Source organism: Idiotropiscis lumnitzeri, chromosome 4 (genome assembly GCF_059441095.1).
Source record: "Idiotropiscis lumnitzeri isolate Australia: NSW breed Sydney's pygmy pipehorse chromosome 4, RoL_Ilum_1.0, whole genome shotgun sequence".
Lineage (NCBI taxonomy): Eukaryota > Metazoa > Chordata > Actinopteri > Syngnathiformes > Syngnathidae > Idiotropiscis > Idiotropiscis lumnitzeri.
In genome coordinates, this window is record NC_142394.1 from 23,299,144 (window position 1) to 23,324,554 (window position 25,411).

A 25,411-nucleotide genomic window follows, 5' to 3' on the forward strand; every position below is an offset into this window, starting at 1 on the left:
GCGTAAGATTTGAACCAGGGTCGCCTTTACACGAAGAAGCGTCATTTACCATTCGACCATCACAGCATGGTAACCAACACGGGTTTAAAGATAGGGTTAATATTTAATGTCAGTGTTAGGTTAGGTTTTGAAGGTTATTGTTTGAGTCTGGGTAAGGTTTTTTTTTAGGAGGTCCATAAAAACAACAATAGTGTAATAGTGTAAGGTTTCAAAGTCAGATTTTCATTGTATAAATGATATATTTGCAGTAAAGAAGTTGTATATTTTCAAGGGAAAAAAATCTGTTTTTCACGAAAGAAATTATTTTATAAAAATATTCAGTTTTATATTTTGTAAGGGACAGTGCATTGAATAATTTTCAATACAAATAATATTTGGGGAAATTAATGCATAAAAACTGCTGAATATTTTTGACAAAAAGTACATCTAAAAATAAAAAAAGATATGAGGTTGAATACTTGGGAGAAAATAGGACGTATAATTTTGAGGGGGGAAAAAAACTCATCAAACAGATTAAAGTATCGTGTTTTTATTGGGGTTCAAAATGTAAGACAGAGAGAGAGAAAAAAAAATACAAACGGGATGATCCAATGTCGCAAACCTAGGAGGCATTAAGAAGAAGAAAAAGAACACATTTGAAGTTTGTGCTGAGCAGATCACTACAATAAAAGGAAGAGACACAAATGGGATGCACACGCACGCACGCACGCACCCGCACACAAACACACACGCGTCCCACTGATTTATCAGCCTTCAGCAGACGACTTTCAGCCCAAAGTCCATCAATGTGTGTCATCAGAAAACCGTTTTAAGCATCTAGTTCATATCGTTGATATCCTCTTAAGGTCCATATACTAGTAAACTTTTTCCACACACTATTAGAACGACTAGATCACACTTCTGCCTTCCTTTACTATATGACAATCCTGCAAACGAGTAACAAGAACTTTGGCCTACGAGTTAAGTACAGGCTACAAATGACTAGTAAGGCGCTAGTTTGAAACTCTCCGCTACTAGTAGGACGAGTGACATTCTAAAATGATACTGTACTAGTTACCATGGAATGCTTCATAAGTAGTCGTGCCTCCTTTCAGCTGTTTGAGCATTTAGTCGAGATCCTTGACAAAGAGGCTACTAGTGCGTGACACATGCCAACTAATTGGGCCTTGCAGTATATCTAGTATGGTTGAAATGTGTACTAGTAGTAGAAAAGAGGCACAGTTGAACTAAGTGTACTGAATGGTCTGACGGGTGAGAATGAAGAGCATACTAGTGCATGGACCTTCTGATATGACGGCTTTGGAATACATGCTTTCCGTAAATCTGTTTGAGCTTTTATAGGTTGTGCTTTAGTTTTCATTCCTAACTCAGTGCACTAGTAGGAAATGCTGAGATGGATTTCCATGTACGTGATGTGCGGAAACAACTGAAAAGATCCGAAAGTGAAATGTTTGCACAGTTGAAGACGACTTGAGAGTTGAACACTGCCTCCTCGTTGCGTTTCTGTCGGTGCCTCGTTGTCGTCCCTCCCGCCTGCAGCGGGTGTCTGTTGGTTTGCGGGCATTAGAAGGTGTAGGGGCCGATGTAGATGGAGAGTCTGAGGGCGGAGCTGCTCTGGTAGTTTCCCTGGTAGCTGAGCAGCGGGTTGACCGACACCATCTCCAGGTCCAGCGTGTACTCGCGCGGGCCCGACACGGCACGGGCCAGGACCAGCATGGCGCTGATGTTGTTGATTTGCTACATGGGAAAATAAAGCACATGCACACAAAAAACATTAAGGTAGCACAGCATGCCGAATATTGCGTGTGAGTTCATGGGTTCGCTCGTAGGTTCGTTCTATGCAAGTGTATTTGTCAAATCAATTTATTTTGTTTATTCACCATCAAAAAAATGTATTCAAAATATGACACAAATATGACATGACATTTTTGAACTACGTTTGATAGAATTTTGGTGTGTCAGAACAATCTGTTGAAAATTTGCTTTTGAAAATCACAGAGATTTTTTGACACGGAGTTTGAATTTTTTTAACAAACTTTTTACAACGAGATTTTTTTCTGACTTTTTTTTAGTAATTTGATAGTAAGGAAAGTCAGTGTTGGAAATTCAGTTTTATAAAAATTATGCGGATAAGAATGGATTAGAATTTTTGAACAACATTTTTTCAGAATTCTTGCGCTAAAAAAATATTTGTTCAATTATTTTATGGTAAAAATGGTTATAAACAAAAATTGAAACACTGATGGCACAGCTATACTTTTTTAATATAGTTTTTGTCTGAAAAATTTTACCCTAAAAAAATTCCGAAAAATTTTCCAAACAATAACCCAGCTTTTTTTCCACTCCATTTTATTAATCTATTTTTTTCCCGCAGCGCATTCCTTACCCTTATGTAAAAGTCTCCGTGTGTGTCGCCAGCGCGAATGCGGAAAGTATTGTAGGCCCCCGGGGAGACGCTGGTGGCCTGAATCTGGAAGATGTCAGATGGCACGGAGCGCTCCGACGTGATGCTCATGTAGCGATGCACGATGGAGAACGGCAGATCTCGGCACGCCGCCTTCGTCACGGGACACACACAGCGGCTGCGCGCGCACACAGAATGAAAATACTGCATTAAAAAAAACATGCTTTGATAGGCAGCAGAGGTTCGTGAAGCTTGCTCAAAATTCTTTCCTCTCTGACTTTTTACTCATAAATGTATTTCTTTTTTTTAAATAGGCCCTTTTTTGAAACCTCAAATATACAACTTTTAATACAAAATTAACAAAAAAGAATTCTTATGATTAAATAACTCTCACAAATATATATGCAACTTTCTAAAAATGTACTACTTTTTCCTAACTATACCACTTTTTTGAACTCTTTAGAAATAAACAACTTTTGTTCTTCAAAGAAATACTTTTTTCCTCAAAAATGTTCAACTCTCACGAAATGTTTTTCTTAAAAAGATTTAAACTTTTTTCTCATTAGTCAATGATTTTTTTCCCCTTGAAAGTATAAACGATTTTGCATTTAAAAATATTTCAAATTAAGATTTTTAAAATGTCAAAATACATTTTTATATACATTTTGTTTCTCAGTACATTTTTCATTTTTTTAAAATTGTGAAAATATTCTTGATATGAAATGATGATGAAATTTTCTTTATTTCCTTATTAAAATTTTATCCTCAACATTTTTTCCTCGAAATCTACAACCTTTACCGCCAGAAATTTGACTTGGTAAAAGACACCATGCATTTAAATTGTTCTCTTGAATTGAAAAGAGCAGTTACAAAATCCTCCAGCAGAGGTCAGCATAGTTTGCGTTCCCAAATTGTAGGGCTCAAATTAGAACTGTGGTCTGAAAGTTACATTATGTTAAAGTACAACAAACAAAGACAAAAGTTAAAAAAAGATGCACACCTGCAGGATAATTCATTAATATATAATATAATATAATACAACATAAAATAACCTAATCCAAAACGCCATTTCTACACAGGCCAAGTTTTATTTTTATTTCATGCTGTATTTGTGTTTTTATTTGCTGAATGATTGTATTTTCCTCAAAATTTGGTACGTTAATGTAAAATAAGATTGGAAATGGTGATTATTTATATGACTATCCCTACAATGCCTTCTTACAGTCTTTTTCATATTTTGAAGTTACAATCTATTCATTAAACACGTGAAAAAAAATCCACATTTGATCCTGATTTGAATGTGTGCATGTTGACAGTGTCTTCCACCTGTTAGCAATTCAACAAATCAAAGTTGCATTTTGGGATTTTGGGGGTGGGGGTTGAGGGGATGCATTTTGGGCAGGGGGGGGCAGTCAACGTGGAGCTTGTGCAGCTGGAGTGTGTGAGCGGACGTCTTGGTTGTTGAGATTATTACTGGGAAATGAAGGCCAACATATTGGGAGCATGTGTGAGAGGAGGCAGGCAGGCACTCACTTGTCGGACACCTGCACGTACGGGTCCAGGCATCGGTTGGCGTCCACGCACTGGTATCGCCCGTGAATGTTGACGCACGTCTGTGTGTCCGTACACTGATGCTCACCTGTTTCGCATTCGTTGATATCTGAGCAGGCAGGCAACAAAGTATGACTTTAGTCCACTCAAACTTTTGGGATACATCCAAGTTTTTTTCCCCTCCAACTTTTGTTCTTGACTTTTTTTCTTGAAAATATTTTTCTTCTTTTTAATTGAAAATTCTTTCCCAGAAATTAGGAAACTTTTTTTTTTTTTAATGTCTTTCAAAAACAGATTTGAAACTCTATTCCTGAAATATTAAAGTTTTTTCCTTGACTTTTGACTCAAATATAAAATGAAGAATATTGTACTATTATAAAAAAAGAATTAGATTATTGTGATAAAATAAAATAAAATAAACATTCAATATTCATGGAGAAAAATATTAAACTTTAAAAAAAAAATCTTTAAAAACATTCCATTTAAAAAAAGAACAGTTTTCAAATCTTAATTTGTTTTTAAAACAATTAAGATTTGTTCTGCTAAAAAAAATAAAAACAAAACATTTGTTTAAAAAAACTATTAAATATTCTTCTGTCATCTGAAAATGTTCAAATTTCATTTTTTTTTCAACTTTCAAACTTCCTAAAAAAATGTTTTAAATAAATAACATTTTGAACCTTCTAAGAAAATATATAGATTGTTTTCTTGAAAACTCTTAAGCTTCTTTCTAAAAGATATATTGAAAATTTGCCGTAGAAAAATTTAAAAAAAAGCTGTCTTTATACAACTTTTTCCAATTCAATATTAAAAAAAATTTAAACCAATATTCAGCTTTCTTCTAAAAAAAATATTTAGAAATTTTTCAACTTCCTCTGAAAACATTTTTTTTTTTGTGTCTTTTTTTGTGCAATTTTGCAATTTGTTGTGTGCACTCACCCTGGCAGAGTCGCGTGCCTTGTAGCTGGTATCCCTCAGGGCACACACAGGAGAACTTTCCAGGCTGGTTGACGCAGCGATGCTGGCACAAGTAGCTGGAATAGCTGCACTCGTCCACGTCTATCACAGTCAATGCGCCGTCACTCAAAACTGAGTCGCATCCCACGTACGTCACACCTTCTCCTGATTGGACCACTCACCGTTACAAGCGAAGCCATCGGGCGCCAGCTCGTAGCCGTGCTCGCAGCGGCACAGAAAGGTGCCATACGTGTTGTAACAGCGCTGAGAACACGGGGCGCCCATGTCGCACTCGTTCACATCTGAAATTAAATGACGTACGCTCAGCCTCTCGTTTCAACAAGTAATTCAATTTTGGTATTGCTGTACGTCCGTACACAAGAAGGAAGCTGTATGTCAAGTCACGCTTTGCCCAATCACACAAACCTCAAAGGCTACTGATCCTTATGAAAACTCAAGTGGAACGTTGCCACTCACCGACGCAGGAGCGGTTGTTTCCCGCCAGCTGGAAGCCAGGCTCACACTGGCACGTGAAGGAGCCGGGAACATTGACGCAGCGATGCTGGCAGTACCTGTATCTGCACTCGTCGATGTCTGGCGGAAGAGCAGAGAACGGCCCATCGTTAATCACTAACATTTTTTAGCCTGCTCCAAAAAAAGAAAGAAAGAAAAAAAAATATAAAGTCTTGCCGCCTCACCGATGCACTCGGTGCCCACTTTGCGGTAACCGTCGGGGCACTGGCAGGTGAAGGCCCCCAGGGTGTTGATACACTGCTGGCTAGGCTGGCAGTCATGCTCGTCGCGTTCACATTCGTCCACGTCTGCGCTTGGAAAGAAACTATGCTGGTCATTTCAACACTCAACCGCCGTTATCGCGGGGGGTACATACCAAACACAACCACGATAGGTAAATTTTTTTTTTTTTTTTTTTTTTAACAAAATCTTGCCACACACTTCAAACACATGTTTTTTTAAACTCAATTCTAGTGTCATATAAAATCACTTTCAGGAAATGAAAGGAAGACCCTCTAACTTGAGCATTTCTTTATATTTGAGGCACATTGCCGTTGCTTCATGCTGTTTGTCACTCACAAACGGCACTTTATTTTTTATTTTTTTAAAGATTTTGTTCCATTCTTTAGAGAAAAAAACATTTTCTCACAACTATTACTGCTGCATATTTGGGGACGTTCTTTAGGCTCTTCTTTTCGGGTCTTAATTGCACTGCCTCAACAACCAGCTGAGCTCAGTGCTGCCCCCTATTTAGTGGCAAAATGTGGTAGTACACTAAAGGCATGCAACTCTGGATCCACATTTTCATGTGTTGTATCTTTGAGAAAACGAAAAATGACTGTTAAAATATATGTGACATTATGTGGGTGCAAAAGATGAAATTTCATTCCAGCTAACTTATTGCTAGTACTACCAGCCACATTTTAAACTACCCTATTTAAGATCGAGTGCAGATGTTAAACAGTGCCCCCACAGTTTTGCCTCACTAGAAAATTCCACTAGTGGTGGAAACAAACATTTACGAGGAAGACAATCATTCTATTAGTGTGCTAAATTGTCTAATTCCTGCGGACAAAGAGTGCTAGTTCATGGATCTTCAGCTAGAAAACAGAAATGGAATAAATATGCAACCGACTTTCCAAGAGATCACAGGGAATTGCTGAAACAAAGTCCCGAAACATTTGAGCAAGAAGTGGTTAAAAAGCAAAAAAGTGGTTATAGTTCTATTTTTCTAGTTTTATCGGCTTTTTCATGCAACTCAGCAGCTGTCGGCGTGTGAAAGCTACCAAATTCCTACATACTTTGTGTGGCCCCCAGCACCCCAACACACACACACACACACACGCACACGCAACCCCCCCACACGCACACGCACACACAACCCCCACAGACAACAATCACACTCATTGACACCCACCCAGACCCCACCAACACCTGCTCTGGCCACTTGCCCCCACTCCCCAATGCCCCCCCCCCTATAAATACCGGTCCATTTCCACCGTGTCATCCACAATGTGGACCACCTGTCCACAGCCACACTCACCCACGCAGCTGTCTCCCTGAGGCTCGTAGCCCAGGGGGCAGGGATTGAAGGCCTCAGTGGGCGTGATGGGAGGCTCGGGGGCCGGGATGACTGAGGCAGAGCGCGGGAGGCACAGGTAGCCTCCGTAGTGGTTGAAGCATTTCATCTCCCCTTTGCACGCGTCTGGGATGGTCTCGCACTCGTTGATGTCTGCCGACGCATATGCAAATGTTACACCAAGGTAAAAAATCTGCGAATACGCAAATTTGCAGGGGTCAAACTGTGAATAGGCAGGCCGACAAGTTTTAAGTGGTAATAGCAACATTCACCACTAGATGACAGTAGATGAAGTCGCGCTTACACTATCTCTTATACCGCCTGATTTGGAATGATATATAAGACAAACACAATACCTCTATAATTGTTTTTTGAGTTGATAGTTGAGAAATAAAAACATTAAATGAGTTCTTAGACTTGTTCATCAGTTTTGTGTCATCCTTGAACGGTAATTTACAAGAGTGTGGTTATTTTGTCATTTAGTTCAAACGCTTTTTTGTTGGGTAAGCACACTGGATCTTTTATACATTCATTGAAAAATGTATCATCAAAAATTAAATACATGTATAGTGAGCATGATTACTACAGAGCAAAACTCAAAGAAAAATTGTTTCGGAATAAAACTGTTTTTTTTAAAAAATGGCCATGAACGCACCGAATCAATAAGTCGTAAAATTCAACAAGGCCTGAGGGTTGCGAACAATAATAATAATAATCTTAATTGTAACTTCATGCTTTACCTTTGCAGTGCTCTGTATGAGGGTCCCAATGATAGCCATCCGTGCATTCCTAGAAAGAGCATAACTAATCAAGAAGCAAATAAAATCAACAACACATTGAAATGATAAAAATATCACCTAGTAGGCCATGGATCAATGAACGGATTAATAATACTGAATTGTAAATATGGAGAATTTAATTCGATGTATTAACAAATACTGGAGAACTGCTTTATAAAAGATGTCTTATATAATTGTGCACAAATTCATACATATAGTATGTTTACTGTGTCGAGCTGAAAGGTAAATATGGGACTTGTGACATTTTAACGATACAAATGTCACCTCAATATTTACTTTTTAGATGTAGAATGATCATATGACTATTTTTATTATTTTGGGCAAAATATACCCGTTGAGATTGATGGAAAGTAAAACTCGGCCAAAAGAAATAGGGGCAAAATATGCCCTCAAGTTGCCAGCAAAAAGGGATCTTTGTGAAAAAGTGTGTGTGCGTGAGTTTGTGTTCATGAGCAAAAATTTTGAGTAAATGAAGCAAAACAAAAAAAAACATAGGACAGGTGTCACAAGCCGAGCTACAGTATAGAGAGATAAGTGACACATCCGTACCGTTTGGGTGTCAATTTCTTTGGGCGGCTGTGAAATAACGCTGTGGAGGAGCACGCACACGCACACGATTGACACACACGCCCCCTGCATACTAACCATATGAGACAAGAATACACATAAACACACACACGCGCAAGCACACAGCGATGAGGTGGGGCGAGGCGGTTGACTTTGGATGGGCGGTGCAGTCGCTCAGCATCTGAGGGAAAGAGGAAATGACATGAATGATGTCACGAATCCAACTGAATGGCGCCATTCAATTGAGGCCTACTGGAAACACACGGCAGAACTAAAAGCTAGAAGAAGAGGCAGAGAAGGTCCCCTAATAATGCGAGACGTTCCGGTGATAGTTATAGTTCTCACAAAGCAGAGAGAACGTGTGCTTGCAAATATTGTTGCATGATGTGTTCGCATGTATTCAGAAATACATCAATGCTAAGTTCCGTTAGCCTGTCTATGGTGTTTGCCATTATGTGTTAGCATTAAGCAAGCGTTATGTTTAATTCATGTCAGAATTATGAGGGGGTCCTTGGAAAAAAATTCTCAACAAAAGTTTGCCAACCCCTGCACTTGGGACTGCACAGAAAGCCCTCTGTGTCTTTAGCCTGGCAGACTGTAACTGCTTGCAAGAATACCTTGGCTAGTTTACAGTCAGTCACACAGAAACTCTCTATGGTGCTTCAATGTTCGGGTAGAGTGGACCTCCGCTATTCACCCAGCATAGGGAGCAGCCACCAACATCCAATTTCTGCTAATAATGGCCACGCCCCCCCCCAAAAGTGATTATCACTTTTGTGACGAGGCGATTGCCTTTATTAATGTCACGATGGTGAGTCACAAGCATGAGGAAGAACTTTGCTGAAGCCATGGACTTGTTCTTATAAGTACCAGCTAATGTTTTTTTTTCAATTCTAGGAACAAATGAACCCAAGGATGCCGTACGTATATAGAGTAAACAGTATTTTGTCATGACAATGGAAAAAAAACCAAATCATTTTCATTCGTGTTTTTTTTCAATTACATTCTAAAAAAAAATCATGAGTAGGTGCGGTTTTATGCATATAAAGGAGGGTTACGTTCTGGAAAAAAAATCCATATCGGGGTGAATTCACCATCCTGATGGTATGGTGTAAGTCTTCCTTTTCTGTTCAGGGTGGCACTACAACGTTGTATAATGAAATATCTTAAATACTTTTTAAATATATATATACATATTAATATTATTATTATGACATTGTTATTACATTATTATTACGTTATTATTATTACATTATCATTATTACGATGATTATTATTGTTATTATTATTATTATTATTGTTATTATCATTATGTGCCTTGCCCATGACTCGCAATCAGGTGGGATAGGCTACCCTGAAAAGTAAAAGCAGTATTGAAAAAGCACGTTTTGTGCATGTTTTCCATTGACATCTTGTCTTTGCCGATTGGCTGTGAGAAACCACCCGATTGCACAACCTTATAGTTAAAGCGAATTTACTGTGGACGTACGCCAAGTTACTAAATATGGCTCCTTGCCCTGCCAAAGGGCCACGCGAGTGCATGCCAAGCAGCTGAGTTTGAACGCATGACAGGGAGTTATAATCAGCGGCAGCTTGCTCACAAGACAAAGTGCAGACCGCAAAGGTTGACGTGGTGGACCCCCTCGCCCACCCTTCCCACCACCCGCGCCATAGACAAGAGCGTGACATCACGGGCTATTTGTGTCTTGAGACGCATAACATACCAAGATGTTTGCAGTACGTGACCTGACTGGACCGCGCTGGTGGGAAGTCACTCAGTACAAACACTTGCTTACTTTCCTTGAGTCAAGTTTTTAGCTAACTGTACTTTACGTAGTATTTCAACTAAATACTGTATTATCAACTAACTACCCAACTAAACATGAAAACAGAGAATTATGCATTTTGTATTCAATTATTTACATAGTTTTGCCTAAGGAAAGTCTGCTTAGCTTAATGCTAACAAAAAAATGCAAACGGTCATTGACATGCTAATGGCTAGCATTGAACGTTTTAGAAGCGTTTGAATAAAAAACGTGCAGTAATACTTGTAGACGGATCAAGGGCATATGTTCTTTATGCTCGCTGAAAAATGACTCTTATTAGCATAGCTGACTGAGCTTAGTTGACGGTCTCTGTGTAAATACTGCCCCCACGTGGCTAAGGCTTGCACGCCAAAAGCAGGAGAATGAATAAATCATGATGCAACACCTGCATGACCTGTTAAATTCTTCATTTTATTCTGTTGCAACTACTGTACATGTTTTTACTATTTTGCTATTTTCATTACTGAAAAAGACATTGCAAAAAGTTTTGTCTTAAGTACATTCCAGAGTGGGCAATTTTTAACTTTGACTTCAGTACTTCTTTTATCAGTCTTTTTCTACACAAGTATCTGCACTTCTGTTTAAATACAGCGTGTAAGTACTTTGGTCGCCTGTACTGGACGGGCCGAAATGTGATGCAAAACGACCAAAAACAAAGTGACCAATCCCTCTGGGATGAGGTGGGTGACTGTGGCTGGCGGCGGACGTCTGGAATGCCCGCGGTGAGGATGTGGCCGCCGCGTCTCAGCTTGGATGCTCTGGCACGGCCGCGGTTCCCAGAGTATCATTTTTCTGGGAAACCCCCCCATGGGCCCAATAAGGCAGGGTAGGGAAAAGTATGACCCGCGGGCGACATACGACCCGGTCCATTTTGAACATTTACATTATCAAGAGTCATCAGTCAATATTTGTTGCATTTAATTCAGCTGTTTTTTGTTTTTTTTTATGGGAAATTATTTTCTGTTATTTGCTTTAGTAATTATTGTGTTCTTTGTATAATGCTCCAAGTCACCACAAGATAGCGCTAAAGTCTTGTACAGGAATTGGTGTCAAGGAAGTATGATAACGTGATGCATTTCGTCTGAGAGACTTGCTTTGAATATTTGGAAGGAGCAAAGTTTAAGGTAGGTGGTCAGCGGAAGTTACGGAACGTTTTAGCCGCATGTACAACATGTACAACCCAAAAACAGAGAAAGGTGAAAGTCAGACAACATAATTTGTATATATGTCGTTGAGAGTAAAATTCATTCTTACATAACTTCATTCAATTTTTTTTTTTTCAACCTAAGTGAAGGAGTTTAATCTATACTCCTACTTTTTACAGGGACTTTTTTTCACACGAGCATTTGAAGTTCTACTTAAGTAAAGCGCATGATTACTTTTGTCGCCTCTGGCAAAGACAAACATAAATTTGATTTCACAGCAGCCCAGCGGGACTTGAACACAATCCAATAAGGATTGGGGTCCTGACCTCTGCGGGTCCATTTTTAAATTGTCAGTCAGCCCAATTTAACAGGCAAAATGTCAGCTAGCTTACACAAGCGACCACCTGTGGACTTGGAAAAACACACAGGGGGGACCACACGCGGACACGCGCCTCCACATGAGCGGGCCTGATGTTGTTCTGCTCGGCCGGGCACAGAGAAGCCCGAGCACGCCCTGGTACCGCTGGGAACGCTCCACCTGCAAAATCCAACTGTGATGGATGGCGGTGGGACTCGTGAGAAATTCTCTTCTAGAACCCAGCGCCCAGCTGTGATGCTCCGCCAGTCTCGACCTGCCAAGTGGGTCAGAGGCCTGATTTGTCATCGTGTTGACAATAAGGAACAAGACAACGGTTTGTTGCCCTCTTGATGCTTTTCTCAGCTAAGGCTGCAAAGTGAACTCCGGATTGGCAAAGGATCGGGACAGAGGCCTGACACAAATTAAAATGAAACGACATGAAGTTCCTTTTCTCATTAAATAATTGCTTGATTGATTTACATTAATGAATATATATATATATATATATCAATATATATATATATATATATATATATATATATATCAATATATATATATATATATATATATATATATATATATATCAATATATATATATATATATATATATATATATATATATATCAATATATATATATATATATATATATATATATATATCAATATATATATATATATATATATATATATATATATATATATATATATATATATATATATTATATATAATCATTTCACACAATGTGTCATCTTTTGTCTTCCATTTATCTGGTTTCACAAATGATTAATTTAACTATATAGGTAGATAATTATAAATAATGAAAAGTAACAATTAGAATTTTTTTTCTTTACAATAAGCTGTTTTAAACAAATAGTGATATTTTTTTTCTACTTTGACCCCCTCCCATTTCTCTTTTATTTAATTGTTTACTGTAACAGTCTCATTATTTTCCAGGACTGTGTTGTTAACACAATCAATTAAATTTTAAATTAGAAGACATGGAAAATGTCAAGTTTAGGTACACAACTCAGAGTATTGTTCAATCGAAAAAAAAAATCTGTTACATCTGAAGTAAATTTGCAGTTTTATACAAATATCTACCAAAAACAACAAATCCATTTATCAAGAAAGGGTTTGGCTTCTTTGAGTTTGACACCTGTGTTTTCCGCTCGTGACTTGGACGTATGTACTTGACCCGGTTCACCCTGCAGTCGGCGCTTTCCTACGTGACGCGGACATGGTGACGACGCAGTCCAATCGCACTGCATGTCTACCCTCCTATTACAGCCACTGAAACGTGCAGAGCCAAGGAGCCGACTACAGTGATTATGGGGACGCATTACTATACTGCCGCTCCAAAAGTAGACCGCTGGTGCGCTCATGTGACATGTTAACAAAGAAAGGAGGTTCTTCTCATCTCTTTCCCAATTACAGCCAGGTCATAAACCACCATTCATTCCAGCCACAGATATGTGGGCCATTTGTAGCCTAATACACTAGTTTCATATAGTTTTTCAAGCAATGCGGAGAAACAAATAAAAATTAATGTATTGTGCTGCGGTGTTTCGGGTCGGGGTCCTATTTGTAAAGACATCACATTAGATGATTCTCAAGTAAATGCTCTTTTAACGATTGCCACCTTACTACTTCCCAAGGCTGGGGATTTTTTTTTTTTTTTTTGGCTGCGCTTTGAATCTGGAGCCTGTTAAACCGTAACACCGACACCCTCATCCTGGCCAATCGTGATCCTCTCTCATCTACTAACAGCTTCACACATGTGCAACAAAAAAAAAGAATAAAACTCGGCACCTCCTATATGCAAAGTGCCAGGCTGGAGGGAGGTATGGTGTATGTAAATTAGAGAAAAAATTGCTATGGTTATTTATGATTATATTATTATTCATTTATGTTTAGTTTAAATTATTGACTGTTGAGAAAGTACTCCATCAATAAAGTTCTGATGAGTTGAGTTGAGTTTGTCATTTCCAAATTCAGCTCTTTAAATATAGCAATTATATGCTGTTCACATCTAATTGCACCCTTTGGCTGTATCATGGCCCCTTTTGACCAATTGAAACCCATGAAAATTAAAAAAAAATGTTACTTCCCTGTTACTTATTAGAATGAAACATACAATTTGGGTGTATTAACCCATTGGTTAATATGAGTTTCCTGAGTCAATGGACTTCATCAGATTTTAACAAGAGGAGATACCCTCAGCTGACCATGAAGAAGAATTAGATTTGAGTTTAAGAAGTGGAAGCGCCCTCTACTGGCTGTAAAAAGACTAGCATTAGTAATATGTACTGTATCATGACAGCAATCATTTTGGAGGGTGATTTAACTTTACACATAGTGCAAACAAAATACATTTTCAAGAATGTCATGACAAAAATGCCCTTGGTGGAATAAAATCTTTGATGAAAGATGAGTTTGAAATAAATATGTGAAAGAAGAAAAAAAAAAAAAAAACATTCAACAAAGTTACATACCACGTCCGTTTGTGGGCAAATCTAATCATGAAGCTGCTGAAAGAATTGTACAATCGAACGAGGCCTGAGGGTTATTACGCATTGTTGTCAACTATTACAGAAAGTCAAGCAAACTCACCAGCAAGTCTCGCTTGAGATGTGCGTGTCGTGTCGTGTCGGTCGGCCTGACCCCGGCGTGTCCGACTGCGGGGAAGTGGTCCCTAAAGCTCCGAGCGGTGCACCCTGAGAGACTGAGTGGGAGACAGCTGGAGCAGCTGAACACATGCAGAAAGGAGAAGGGCGGGCGAGCCAGCCAGAGACACAGAGAGAGAGAGAGAGAGAGACAGAGAGAGACAGAGAGAGACAGAGAGAGACAGAGAGACAGAGAGAGACAGAGAGAGAGAGACAGAGAGAGAGAGAGAGAGAGAGAGAGACAGAGAGAGACAGAGAGAGACAGAGAGAGAGACAGAGAGAGAGAGAGAGAGAGAGACAGAGAGAGAGAGAGTAAGGAGGGAGTGGACCGCCCATTCGTCTAACCCCCTTCTGGCCCCCTGCGCAGCCACCCCGCAAAGCCACCCATTTCCCTGACACCCCCCCCTCTTCAGTCTAGTGATGCGAATTCCTGGTCTGTGGCCCAAATACCCGAAAATCCGTCCAAATGGCGAGCGAACAACAACTTCACAGATTCACACACACGCGACCCCCCCTAAACCGCCATCCATCCCGCTCCAACAACACACCTGGTTTCGTTTAAACTGAAACCCCCGCAAAAGCCCCAACCAAGCTCTCCCAACCTCCTCCCATTTTACCCCCCATACACCTATATTTACCTCCCCAGGCCTTCTTTTTCCATGAAGCAACTACAAAAAAAAAAAAAAAAAAAACCCTCTTCCAATCTGACGTGCAGGATATTTATAGCCAGGGAGCAAGAGAGAAATAAATGGAATGTTGACAAAAATTAGAGAGTGGAAGAGTGAGCGAGTGAAAGTGGAAAATGTGTCTGCTTACTGGACAAGAATGAATCTTTTCTGCCTCGAAATGCGTTCAAACAAAACTACTATCATTATCACTCTCCAAGTGTGTCGCTCAATGTTTGTACATGACTAATCCGTTACGCCACTTGGAATCATTTCTGGCCGTCCGGAGCTTCATTCCCGCAAGAAGCATGCATGGCGTCCCGGTATGTTGCAAAGCGCTCTGGATGTTGCTTAACCCACATTAGAGTAGTTGACGTGTGACTCAAGACGGACGCCACCGGAGGCTTCATTCCAGCACATTATGAAATATTTTCCTACGCAAGGTTAACTTGGCTTTTTAACCCTCAGGCCTTGTTGGATTTTGGAACCCTTTCAGCTGGTTTGGTGCCAATTTTCAACACTTATACTTTTTTTTTGCTCCTAGTACTAGATAAAGTTGTTACCTAGAATTAGTTGTTGAATTATGTTGTTCTTAAGGTTAATTCATTGATGGTGGGATATTTTTTTTTTATCTGCAATCAAGTCCTTCAATGTACTTTATGCAGTCCGTCACAAAGTGAAATTAAAAGTCTGTTTTAGCTTCTCTCGATATGTAGCTAATAACGGCCCACGTCGTCTACTTGGCCGACATTTATCATTGTATGTTAACGGCGAGTTTCACGACGTAATACCGATTGTGAAAAACGCTGGTGCACACACTTGTTTGCCCATGTGTGATGTCACGTCAGTTTGTGCTAGCATGTTATTTAGGCTCGTATGCTAGCTATTAGCTAATATTATTAGAGGAGCCTCATGAGAAGGTGGCAATTAACCTAACTACAGAACACAGTTGTTTGAATAAAATTCATGATCGTATACGTGCTAGATGCATGGTGTTGATGCTTTATGAACGTCTACTTTTTAAGTACTTTGTCGCGGAGATTGTAGAATCTACACGCAATTACGAAGCCTTTTCGGAAGGGCCGCGAATAGCGAGGGTTGAACAACTGAATTCTTAGTATTGTTCAGAGAGTTAGTGTTTAAAGTGAGCTTCCATTTCTTACATTAGAAGGCAATTTTTTTTCCACGGTCAGCAGAGGCTATCTCCACTTTTAAAATGATGCATTTAATTTGCAGTATGCTCATAAATGCCTTTGTCACAAACATGAAATCGATTTTACCCAAACTGTATGGTTGAAATAGTAAATAATTAAAACGTGTTTTAATGAGTTTCAATTTGCCAGGGTAGAACCAAAAGGTACAATCATGTAAATAACACATCATTGATATATTTAAAAAGATTACGTTAAAAATGACGAAATGGGACAAAAATCGACATCCCAAGGATGCGTCATTACATTTGCATTAAAACAGTTAAAATTGTTAAAAAAAAAAAAAAAAGAAAAAAAAGACATGGGGCGGACACAAATGGCCAGTATAGCGCCCTAAAGGTTTTAGTAGGTTATACTCGCAACAGCATTGTTTGTGTTGCCAAAATGACAACGCCTGCTTGCTCAAAGTGTGTCTTTCCAACGTGTGTGTTTGTGGGTGGTGGCAGCTGTCATTACAGGAGGACCTTGTTAAAAATCACGCTATCGACCCCCCTACGTGGACCAACTGTGCGACCCCCCTGCAAGCTCCCTTGTTTCCTTGACCACACACGCACGCAAACATCCCACAAATTCTCAGAATTAAATCAAACACAGCAGAATGCCTTCATCTGCTGTCACTTTTAATATTCACGTGTGCGTTATATTACTTTCTGGCTCTCATCTCCATCCAAGGCCCCTAAATTTTGCTGCGTGGACTGATTCAATGATATCGCAATTTTAGGAGGCAATGGAGATAAAACAGGGCGCTACTCGTAGCAACAACATAAAACATGATGACATCTTGATGTAAATACGTTCTTTTATTTACAACGTGAATATAGAGACAGCGAGAGGAGCCGTTTGGAGGCTTGGAGTCATGCTAACGGGCTCGGACGGCTTGGGAGAAAAGAATTACAGGGAAGCAGTAAGTGAGGGTGTGGAAAGCCGTTTTAGCATTTATTCCATGTCCTTGATATCCATCTTATAGTTCATGCACTCGTATGCGCTTTCACCTGACTAGAACAATTTTGGCATACTAGCGCTTTCCATAAAGTGGTTTGAGGTTATATTCGATATCCTTGATAACTTTGTCGTGGATCTAGTGCAACACTGTATCCTACTAGTAAGATTTACATGAGTGCTAGTTGGCCAAAAGAGGCACTAGCTGTGGAAAAAAATGTTACAATACTAGTAAGAGAGTCGTTCTACTGGTGTGATAAACTTTAAAAGTAAAAAAAAAAAAAAGTATTGAGGACAAAATGTGTATTAGTCCATATGTGTGAAGAGGAATGAAAGAAAGGTACTACAAAGACTATATACTTGGTGTTTTTTTTTTTTTTAATATTGGTTAGCAACGCTTCTGTTTAGACCAGGTGTGGGCAAACCAAGGCCCTGGGGCCACATGCGGCCCGTTAAATGTTTTAATCCGGCCAGCCGAAAATTTAAATGAATAAACCTTGTAAATGTTTTATTTTCTAAATACCGTGGGTTTTTCAAAGACACATTTATTGCTGTAATGCTTTTGTTCACTTTCATTTTAAATTAAATTTATTTTTTTCTCAGATAAGGTGAGTTTACAAAAACACTCCATCCTCCGGCCCCTCTGTCAAATTTTAGAACCCATTGTGGCCCGCCAATCAAAACGTTTGCCCATCCCTGGTTTAGACTGTCGAATTGAGATTTCTTTTCACTAAACAAGGATTTGAAGTCATATCGATGTGGCAACTAGCAGTGGGAAAAAAAAAATTTCTGGTACGACAGTTAGTTATTCAACAAGTGTGTTGAATTGTCGTACGAGTGAGTAAAAAAAAAACGTGTAGTGGTGAATGAACCCTCAGTTGGACATCAAGGATGTTGAAAAAATGCACCAAAGGCTTGGGGCTGGTTAAGATAAGCGCTTGGGCTGAAAGTGGAGAAAGAAATTGAGTGGTGGTGTGGGGGGGGAAACAGCTCAGTCGTGATACATTTTGAAGATGCAGCTTTTGATGACGCCCATGTATCTGTCCCACACAACTTGATGTCTGATATGTAGAGAGAAAGAGAGAGACACAGAGAGAGAGAGAGAGAGAGAGAGAGACAAAGAGACACACACGGGAATCAACCTGAGAGCAAATCTCAAGAAAAAGTCCAATTCTAGTAAGGTGAGCGAGGCTATTTTAGTCCACTCAGCAACGCAACGCTTGTCATGAATACCTCTTTGTTGGGCGCGTAGAGGTGCGGGCCTGAGCTGGATTCCCATTTTAGTATGTTTACATGAAAAACAAGGTTCAGCGGAGCTAAAGTTGAATGAGGTCATACGATTTGGAATTCCGCTCAAGTCTTTGGGGAAAAATACAGTGGTACCTTGATTTAGAAGAGTAATTTCTTCCGTGACCAATTGAAATTAAATGGCATTAACCTGTTTCGCCCCCCCCTCCAAAAAAACATTACAACTTTACTCATTATGTGTTTTTATGTAGATTTGAATATAAAAATTGCACTGTTGTACAAACTGTACAAAAAAAAAATAATCAAACCTTAGTGCGGTACCAAGTTGTGCCTCAACATGCTTCCCAGTGTTGAGTTCACATGAGAGACTTGCAGCATAAATAAGAGCAAGAATAGGCAGAGAGGGTCCCCCACTTATCTCCAGTAATAGTCGTCGTTCCCACGGAGAAGAGAGAATGTATGACTGTGATTATTGTTCTATGCGCTGTTTGTATGTGTTGCCACTCCATGTGTGTGTTTGTACAAGTAGAAGTTTGAGTAGCAGTTCTTTGAAGGTTGAGAATTACCAAAATATTGACACTTATTACCGAGTATATTGTAGTTCGCATTAAAACAGCAGCCTGTTGTTATGACAGTGGAACCCGGCTATTCGTGTGGTATAGTGACTGTGCCGGCAGTTTTAACACAAGGTTGTGAAAATCTGTGTATAACGGGCACGTTTTATAATTGGGGGTTAAAAAAAAAAATTCCCAACAAATATTTTTTTTAATAAGCGAGGATATACTACCAATAAGCATTTCTCAGAAAAAAGGGGATGTTCCCCCAAAAAACTAATCAATAAATATTGAGGAAATAAATGTACAAATAGGTGACTCTGAATGTGCTGAACTGAACATTTGCTGGGGTCCACTGTATCTGGTTGATTGAAGAATATGTGTTTAAAAATACATTTTTAATTCTCATTTGTTTTACATGTATATACAGAATTTCAACTGGGAGTGACAAATAATAAAGCTACACACTTAACCACTCTTTTATATAACTGTTTGAGCAAGACTTTTTTTTCCTCAAATGGATGTTATAAGGGTCTCTCATTACTTGACAAGAGAATGAGAACAGGCAGGAAGGAATGCATTAAAAAATTTCTTAATAAGTGGAAGTGTGTTTTATTGAGTTTAACGGTGCATGATTTATACTGCGAGTAAAACAATAAGAAATATCTGTAATATAAAAATATGAATATAAAGGTCTATATGTCAGAATTTTAGCGATGTAGAATGGTTCTGAAACATATAACTTGCGATAGACAGGGATTCACTGAACTATTTCATTATTTCTTGCAATTTCACCGAAATGTGAGACACTTGCAGGTGGTCCAGTGTTCCAGAATGGTCAACCTTTAAGCCGTAACTGTAACCAGTTTAAGGAATGAACGATGAGACAGGGTGACGCACAACTTGATGGCTGAGCGCCAAATGGCAGAGCCCAAGTGTTTATCTGACTTTGTTTGTGTAGTTGACCAAAGTAGTCTGTTTCAACAGCGGGTCGCCTGGGCGGTGATCAAGACAAGCCTGGTGAGCCTGCTGCCACAGTTGGACAGCTGTATCGCGGGATTTTGAAGCGAGCCTGTTTAATGAGATTGTATAGTGTACAATCAAGTACCAATTTAAAATTGTGCGCCCTCAGTGTAGTACCATGTTTTGCCACAACATACGGGGGCAGCAGTGCGCAATGTTTGATTAAAAAATTCTTTAGTTGGGCATGTGGCAGCTTCGTTTTTGTTAATGTAGCAGTTGTTTGAAGGTTTAAAATTAATTTCGGTTAACCTGTCTATTGAATTTCATATGATATGTTAGCATTATGGTAATTCTATAATTCATAGTGACATATAAACAGCAACAAGCAAGCCCATTTTGCCTATAATTTGAGGAACTGTGCAAGAGAGAGAGGGATTATCGAAAAAAGAAATAAAGTAGAGCACCAAATATTTGTGATTCAGCACATGCGGATTCAGCTTTTCGAAGACTCTCTTTTTTCAGTAATTTTAGAAATATTTATAAATGACTTTTTTAAAAACTCATTCGTTGTCAATTGACAGGTACAGAAGACAAAAGTCTGGCAGCGAATGAGTTAATTAGTTTTTAGTTTTTTTATGAGGGGGTCAACACAATTTTTTTTTAATGGAAAACACTTTTTAGAGGCACATTTCTGGTTAAGATTTTTTTCACTGCCATTATGAAGAGTGTATTATACCCAAAACTTTTCATATTCACAAATCGGCGCAGTTCCTATCCCCCTTTTGATAAACTGAATTGTGTTTGAAGTGTGTGGAGAAGGTCAAACTATTTAAAACATGTTTTTTTTTTTTTAAATATTCTCTCTATATATGGCGGTGTGTCTGAAACGTACGCCATTATACTCACTTGAAGGTGTCCAGTATGTGGGCCGAGTTGCTGTAGTGAGTCAGGTAGAGCCTCGTGTCCGCCGCCGTCCATCGGTCCGAGCGACATGGCTCGATAAACTGAAAGAAGAAAAGAGGTTATGTTATATCAGGTGGATTCCGTCCTGCATTTGTCCGCCCTTGTAAAAAAAACACACACCTTCTCCACGAGGTCAATAAAGAAATCACGGACATCTTTGGTGTTGGTTAACTTGGCTGCAATGTTCACAAGGCCTCTGGAAAGATTCTGCCAAGAGGAAAAATCATTCATTTGCACAGCGGAAACGCCAAGTCGAACTATTCAGAATTGAAGCCAAACCTTGGAGAGAAATAAGTTGTACTAACTTAATCAATGTTGACAACTGTATCGTGATGAAAAGGACTAGAGGCTTCAGGCTGCTTAATTTGTCGTCCCAGTTGACGTTTGGCACATACAATGAAAATATTTTCACCCAAACCATGTCATTTCTTCTCACAAAAGTCTGTTAGCTTTATGCTAACAAATCCTGTGAAACGCCATAAGCAACCAAACTGGATATGCACAAGACAGCAGCAAGGCTTTACATGAAGCTCCTCTACTCACTTCAACATAGTTCCTTGGTACACAAATGCCAGAAAATTGTGCCAAAGCAATACTTTCATTCATCAAAAAAATAAATATTTGAAAAGGGGAATCCGTTCATGAGTGGCTAGCCATGAATACGTGCGGGAATACCACACACTATAATGCTTGTAGGAAACTTTTTCATCAGCATGCTTGCAATTTTTCACCTTGAAATTGGCCTCCATCTCAGGAAAAGCTTTCGTTTTCCCCCTGAGGGCTGTGCAGACAAGACTGGAGACAAAGGAGAGAACATGAGGCCTATGCAGTTGAACTTTTGTCTTCACTGTTCGGCAGCAAAAGTGTGAGATTTTGTGTGCGTGTGCGCGCGTGTGTGTGTACGTGCACGTGTAAGACCTTTTGTGCTGATCCAGCAGATCTTTGTCGGAGATTAAAATCTTCAATTCTTTCAACTCTTGAAGGAATTCTTTGTCGAGATCTACATCCATGTCTTCCACCATGTTATCTAGAATGAGTAAGTTAGTTTTATTTATCATTTATAATTACATTTTATACATTTAATTAGAACTAATTAACTATTAATAATTTATATATATATATATATATATATATATACACATATATAAATAAATATTTCTAATTGTTTGCAGTAAATCAGACAACTGTTCCCTTTGTAGGTGGTTGTATCTTTAAAATGTTCTTACTGATAGACAAAAATATGATATATGAATATTAGGTTTTGACAGAGGGGGACATTTCTCTTCCTTTTGGAGGATCCTGGCGACCCCTGGTGGCCAAATGCTAGCAGTAATCCTTGGAAAGTGTCAAAAGGCTTTTGACGTCAGCAGAGGTCTACATTTTGCATTACCATTTGTTTGTTGGGGGGCAGGCTGACTATATATACGTATGTATTACAAAAGATGGGTCACTTGTATCTCAGGCTGTATAAGAGTGTGTTCACATGGGAAATATTTAGCATTTCTGTTTGGGCTCACACTTCAGAATTTGTGTATGTTCTGGAAGTGCGTTTGAAGTCAAGCAATTAATGATAATGGCGAAATGACATTATGCAGTCGCATGTTAATCCAGGGATGCCTTTGATATCAAGCAAACAGAGTCAGTCTCTCACCAACAGCTCCAACTGTCCAGTTGTTGATAAGCTGCCCAGCGCAGAAAGCAAAATCCTGGAACGTGAGATACTGCAGCTTTCTCTTCCCCGTCTCAAAGCGATTGTTGGCAAAGAACACAATGGCCGCGTAATCCCTGAAATGGGCCAAAAAGGCAGTTAGCACGCCGTTGTTTTCCTTGGCGCCAGTATCCTGGATAACAGGAGTTAGTTAAAAACATCACGGAGCTGTGAAACCAGGCAAAAAAAAAAAGAACATTAGCAACACTTTAGTTCATAAAGTCAAGGCCGTGTTACCTTCCAAGCTTGTCAGAGAGAAGAAAATGCTGACGTATGTTCTCCACTAGAGGGCCCTTTAGCTCTTCCACCACTTTAAAAACACGTTTGAAGTTGTCAAACTGCAATCAAACACAAAATGCATGGAAATCCGACTTGTTAAAAAGGCTGGAATTGAAATTTGACACCATTTACTAAGATACTTGGGAAATGTTTTTAAGTGTGGAAAGAATCGCATTATGATCTCATTCGTCAACAAACGTGTGACAGCAAACAACCTAACTAGCATTTTACTTGTCGTCTGCAGCTTTTCAGAGTCACCCCTGTCTTGGCACTGATGTCATCCAAGTCTTTCTTAGTTCCTTTGGAGAGTTTCTTGCCCAGGACTTCGCGCACAAATGCATCGTCAAAGTCGTAGTATCTTAAAATAGCAAACAAAATGGAGAGACTAAAGTTAGCCCACATCAAGTAGACAAAAATTAAGGAAGTGATGCTAACTAAATAGGACAATGCACGTCATCTTTGAAACAAAATGGTCATAAATGTGGCTCAATAAATCCATACAGTGTAACTGAAATGGCCAAAATGGTTGGAATTTAACCTCACTGCATGATGCAGTTACAGTCCTATGGAGGCATATGATAAATTTGGACACAAGTTGTAACATGGCAAAGTCTATCACTAACCTATGCTAATGTTAGCACAGTAGTAAAGTCATAATTACAACAAATAGTTGAATGAAAAACACATCCTGGCCAGAAATATAAAACAACAACGTAACCACAACATGTCAACAGTTATTCTTACGCTACTACGCTTGTTACCTCAAAAAGTCAACAACCATCAACAAGCATCTGAAATGCCATAAACTTTGAAATGTAGTTTTTGTGACACTCTGTACAAAAGAACAAGCACCCTCAAAAACAAGTGTTAAGGGGGAAAGATTCCGGCATACGTGTGGTTTGGTATTTACATATTTTTTTGTTTGTTTGTTTGTTTTGTAATGTATCCTCCATTATTCATTGAAAAACTTTATTTTCTGCTTTTGAGCTCAGGCCAATGCACTGTGTAAGTAAAATTCATTTATATGCTAACAGGCCATCACCAAACCTAATGAAAAGTAGTGCTTTGCCACCATCTTGTGGCATCTATAAGCAATTATAAAACTTTGTTCATTTCCCAGAGATTCCATTATTTGTGGCGGAGCTCACCATCCACCTATTTTGCATTTTATATTTATGGCCTGGAAGTATTTGTCATAAATATTTACTGTAAATTTAACTTCACAGAAGCTGTCATTTTTCATAAATGAGCACTTGAACAATTCTGTTCGCCTTTAAGAATCCACTGTAATTCCCAAATTAGTCTTACTCATACAAGCAACGTGTTGAGATGTCACCTCTCTATGAGCATGGCTTGACGATGAGGCGGGATTTGGAAGAGCAGCTGATTGGCAAGTTTGGACGGACTGTGCAGCAGACGCTCACACATCTGGAAAGTTCTGTACTGGTCCATGGTATCACTCAGAAGGACTTCCGCGTTTGCCTCGCACTCGTCCAACGCTCCGCCCTCCATTCGGACCTTCACCGCATCGTTTACTGCTCCGGAGAAGGAATATGTTTTATTCACGTTTGTTTAACCAACAGATTCCAATTGAAAATGGACTTTGGATTAATTGTGTGGCTCGAACATGTCTGGTTATTCTCCGTGTGAATTTATGATGACTTATTACAGGTTACAAAAAAAGTCTCCTTAAAATTTAATGGTGTGGTATATATTACCTGTATATCCATCCAACCAGAGCTGATAAACCTCCTCGTCCATGATAGTGGTGTTACCCACAAACACATCCAGCTCCACAGCCATCTGTTTCAAGACCATATGTCAACAAACATCAAGATTAGTCATAAAAAAAGATGGATGGTTAAGATTGGGAGTGATGTACAACAAACAATAGCTCGTTATAAATAACGTCAATGACTTACAGAGTTAAATGATTAGCTCCAATAACACATTACCTTGTTTTAGTCTCCTCCCAAAAAACGTCAGGAAACCAAATCCAAAGACATGTTTTGCTGATTTCGCTTCACTCGGCCTGCTAGTATGTGCTAGCCACTTGCACTTGGCAAATAGGAATGTCGCGAAACCAAATGTCAGTAAACACGCACTCACTCAGACCCCCAAAAGACCTAAACAAAAATAAAATTGATTAAGTGCAGTGGTGTAATGAGCTAGGTTTCACATGGAGCGATTGTATGACAATAATGCTAGGTGCAGAACTGTCAACAACGGCCGTCAAACACTCAGACGCCCACTTCCGGGTTGCGTCACCGGAAGTAGTACGTGTTTTGCGCCGAAACATAACTAGTCTGGTTTGGTCATGACGTAATGCGCCTACTGCTTTACAAATATAGCATTTGTGTTCAAATCGCTCACTGTTTCCTTACATAATACATAAAGTACTTTATGTAATCGTGCTTACGCCTTTTCTTTTTTATTATGTCGCATCTGTGCAATTATGTTTCACACAGTTGGAAGACATCTTTTATATATTTTTTTTCTTGGTTTATACCAAGCTTC

At 39.2% G+C, this 25,411-nt stretch overlaps 2 protein-coding genes across 3 annotated transcripts; both read right to left on the reverse strand.

Annotated features, from left to right (window-relative positions):
* Positions 1 to 513: 513 nt before the first annotated feature.
* efemp2a (EGF-like fibulin extracellular matrix protein 2a) lies at positions 514 to 14,455 on the reverse strand. The gene is made up of 11 exons (XM_088293845.1): positions 14,312 to 14,455; positions 8,354 to 8,552; positions 7,745 to 7,793; positions 6,969 to 7,157; positions 5,611 to 5,733; positions 5,390 to 5,506; positions 5,095 to 5,214; positions 4,895 to 5,014; positions 3,938 to 4,064; positions 2,387 to 2,582; positions 514 to 1,737 (listed from the first exon to the last, which is right to left on the reverse strand). The coding sequence occupies exons 2-11, from the start codon at positions 8,450 to 8,452 to the stop codon at positions 1,564 to 1,566; spliced, it is 1,314 nt and encodes a 437-aa protein (XP_088149971.1). The 5' UTR covers positions 8,453 to 8,552; positions 14,312 to 14,455; the 3' UTR covers positions 514 to 1,563.
* Positions 10,058 to 25,150, reverse strand: fibpa (fibroblast growth factor (acidic) intracellular binding protein a). Of its 2 annotated transcripts, none has more exons than XM_088293846.1 (11): positions 24,850 to 25,150; positions 24,613 to 24,697; positions 24,231 to 24,429; positions 23,126 to 23,252; positions 22,853 to 22,953; positions 22,559 to 22,692; positions 21,826 to 21,934; positions 21,639 to 21,702; positions 21,028 to 21,114; positions 20,851 to 20,948; positions 10,058 to 11,974 (listed from the first exon to the last, which is right to left on the reverse strand). In XM_088293846.1, exons 2-11 carry the CDS (start codon positions 24,695 to 24,697, stop codon positions 11,731 to 11,733), a joined length of 1,248 nt encoding a protein of 415 aa, XP_088149972.1. In that variant the 5' UTR covers positions 24,850 to 25,150; the 3' UTR covers positions 10,058 to 11,730. The 2 variants fall into 2 exon arrangements, with proteins under 2 accessions (XP_088149972.1, XP_088149973.1); XM_088293847.1 differs by lacking the exon at positions 10,058 to 11,974 and adding an exon at positions 17,022 to 18,240.
* Between the last annotated feature and the right edge of the window lie 261 nt (positions 25,151 to 25,411).